Source organism: Volvox carteri (genome assembly GCF_000143455.1).
Source record: "Volvox carteri f. nagariensis unplaced genomic scaffold VOLCAscaffold_66, whole genome shotgun sequence".
Lineage (NCBI taxonomy): Eukaryota > Viridiplantae > Chlorophyta > Chlorophyceae > Chlamydomonadales > Volvocaceae > Volvox > Volvox carteri.
In genome coordinates this window covers 119,218-122,637 of record NW_003307609.1, presented here as the reverse complement: position 1 = coordinate 122,637, position 3,420 = coordinate 119,218, and the positions used below count along the sequence as shown (strand labels likewise).

At 51.9% G+C, this 3,420-nt stretch overlaps 1 protein-coding gene across 1 annotated transcript in view; it reads right to left on the bottom strand.

Annotated features, from left to right (window-relative positions):
* Positions 1-479: 479 nt before the first annotated feature.
* Positions 480-3,420, bottom strand: part of VOLCADRAFT_107424 (uncharacterized protein) — a gene marked incomplete at its 3' end in the record, with an annotated part of 15,070 nt that continues 12,129 nt past the window's right edge. Inside the window, exons 7-8 of the mRNA XM_002956825.1 lie at positions 2,115-2,334; positions 480-574 (exon numbers count right to left, since the gene is read on the bottom strand). Of these exons, the coding sequence (XP_002956871.1) occupies positions 480-574; positions 2,115-2,334 (315 nt within the window). The remainder of the gene's footprint in view (positions 575-2,114; positions 2,335-3,420) is intronic.

Here is a 3,420-nt window from a genome sequence, read left to right as displayed (position 1 = left end):
ATACCCCCAGCGACTATACAAAAAGGAATTGCAACCGCAAGAAACACCCAGTTTATTACTCTAGGGTATTAGGCCCCAAACGAAAAAAAAAACACTGGTCCCCGTACACGTCCAAGATGGAGGACTTTGTTTTTTTACTCCGCTGGTAGACTTCTCACCCACCCGGGCATCCACTTTTGGGGTAAGAGTATGCTGCACCGTGCCTGGAGTGCGCTATGTTCGTAACCGAATTCGATTCACAGTACGGCACACATAACCTCTACAAATACGCGCTAAGCGCGACCGCCAGCATCTCGAGAGGCCTTTTCAGCGGCCAGCTACTACATCATCTCCACATGCTTACAACAACATTTTAACTTGTTCAGCACCTCGCTCATGCGTCACTCCGTGTTCCTCCAGCATCATCCAAAGTTAAATCCTGTCAAGTTTATCTATGTTATACCACGCGTCGTATAACATTATCGTACAACTTCAGAAATTCACAGATGCAGATCCCGTGATATGCCCAGAATAAAACATTTGCCCGCCTTCAAGCAGTAGAGGGCATCCTCGACCTTGATGTGCCTCAGGGTCCCTGTGTGATGGCAGCACCCAAAGGATAACCAGCGGTCACGGGGCCCGGGGACCACATCCCGCTCAACAGAAATCACTTCTGTTGGAATTCAAACTCAGGTTAGAACTGAGAAATCCTTAACTAAGATACCCTGATGAAGTGAAACACCTTAGCACACCGTGCCTGGCCTCCTGGTATTTCCTTGAAGTATCGGCCAATGTCAGGGGTGGGGCCTCAGTGATACTTGTGTGCATGCTGCACCCTTGAAACACGAGTTCACCAACTGGAAACGCATGAGCACTTGTTGCAAATGCCGGGGCACAGTTGCTTCCGTGTCCACCAGCCACACGAGATGCACGCCCCTAGGTGGGGGTGCTCCCATCCACTTCTGATAGCGGCATGCCTTGATGCCGTACTTCCACTTGGGAAAGCATGGGTGTCACCCAGGCTGTAGTAGCCGGTACACTGTACGGCACACATAACAACTACAAGTACGCACTAAGCGCTAAAACAGCATCTCGAGTGGCCTCTTCTCCGGCCAGCTAATACATTTGGTATCGAGACCTTGTACGGGAGTACGATTCTGAAGTCGTCATATAACTCCCACCAATCACGTTTCGTGTAAATCGGGTTAGACGACTAATTACACGATAGTCGTGACAAAAGTAGCTATCATCGATTGTAATGTCTCTATGCCTGAAAAATCTTAATACGGCTAGGCGCATGTCAGTGCAACACATGACGTGACGTGGACTAGTCACCCACTGCCCGAGGGTAGGCGAAGGTAGGCACAGGCTGGTGGTATACGTGGCCGTAAGGGCCCGAGACGGATCCCTTCAAAAGGGGGGATGTGTAGTAGCCGGTACACTGTACGGCACACATAACAAGTACACGCTAAGCGCTCCACCAGTATCTCGAGAGGCCTTTCCAGCGGCCAGCAACTACACAGGCTATCCAGACGCCCAGCAAACTCCCTAAGCTCCCAACAGGCAACTTAAAAGTAGTGTAATGCACTATAAGGTCATCACCGTGAATGCTATTGGGGGGTTCGTTCCGGTCCTTAGCTGATAAGGAACACTAGGACCTTGCTCGTCCAGCACTCTGTCAGCAACACCCCCAAGCACCAACTCCAGATCACAACGCAGGTCTGATGGCACAACGCAGGTCTGGTGGCACAGCATGCCCGGCCTCTTAACCATGGATCTCCATTGCCATGTATGTGGTTATGTTAGTTCACTGAAGGCCTGCCTACCCTTTATTTGCTGCAATATGTACGGCACGCAGGGCTAGCTGCTGGGGAAGTAGTGACACCGACATTGGCTTTAGCTACTCGTCTGTTTGGCTGCTGCCAGGGTAGCTAGCTGAGGCAGCCTGCACATACACGCATCCGTACTACACTGTGTGAATCGAATACACACGCACATCGAGCCATGTATATGAATAAGTGCAATACTGTAATCAAATACAGGGTGTAACAACTCAGGCGAACTACAAGAGCAACAATTAACTAGCCACTGGATTGTAGAGTGAAGACATTGCAGCTACCAATGTTCGCCAGTACCTTGAAGGTCGTAATGGGAACACATCGTCATCAAGGCGCGGAAAATAGCATGAGCAGTAGTCGCCTCAGCCGCCGCCAGCATCAGTGGGACTATGACTGCTGCAGCCCGCTCAGGCAAAGGCCATCTAACTGTGGCTTCCACCGATACTTCCCGCCGAGGAGGCTCTGCCTGCCCACCACCGCAAACATCCTGCTGGTGCTGCTGCCAGTGGTGCTGCTGCTGAGTGTGCAAAAGGGAGCAGCCGTCAACCCCTCACCATCGCCCCCTCCCCACATGCCGCCCGTACCCCCCTGCGGTCCTGCGACCGTCCTCTACCAGGATGGTGTCCCTGTCAGCGCTATTCGGACTCCCATCCTTTCAGCGGATACAGGCCAAGAGATCAGCCCCGCGTATATCTTGCAGGTTGTGGATATGTATTACAATTCAGGATTTCACTTCAATGGAACAGCAGACATCATGATACGCTGGGAACAATCAGAGCACACAGTGGGCTTTGGCCTGTTATCTGAAGCCGAATTCAATGCATCTTACAATGGCAGTGCAGGCTGTGTTCCGCCAACCACATCCGGGAGTCCATTGGGCACTTTTCGTTTGTTCAACGGAGACATATTCACCATCCCCATTTTCTATACTACAAGCACCGACTACTCCAGCTTGATTCAACTCTGTGGGCCCCCAACCACATTCTACTCGTTCGCGGCCCTGACCAATGCAGCCAACGGCAGCCTCGCTTGGGCAGCAACTGACTGGGTGGCTGCCAATAATGCTACCAACCCCATCTGCCCGGACTCCCCCACTGCCTGGGGCTATATCAAGTTCGGCATAGGCTACTGCCCCTGCCCGGCTCAGCCCCCGCCGCCAAGTCCCCCACCTCCGCCACCTATGCCGCCTGCACCATCCTGCGGTGTCTTATTGACAACCAGCCAAGGTGTACCAGTGTCGGGTATCAGGGCCCCATTTCGATCCAGCCGGACCGGGGAGGAGCTCAGCCCGGCATTTATTTCTGTTCAACCTGACCCCAGCATCATGGACCCATTTGTTGCCCTTGGCCTTCCAAACCTCGTGGTTGAATGGCAGCCAGATACTACTATCGAGGTTTTTGGAAATTTTTTCAGAGAGGAAGAATTTCTGACGTTTTATAATGGCAGCACCGGGTGTCATGATCCAGGCTACAACAGAACCGCTGGCTACAATTTACAGCTTTGGCGGGGTCAAAACTACACATACACTATAGGGGTATGGGTAGCTTTGGCCTTTTATTACGACTTTTTTCCTCAATGCGAAGAAGTGACTTGTATGCTATAA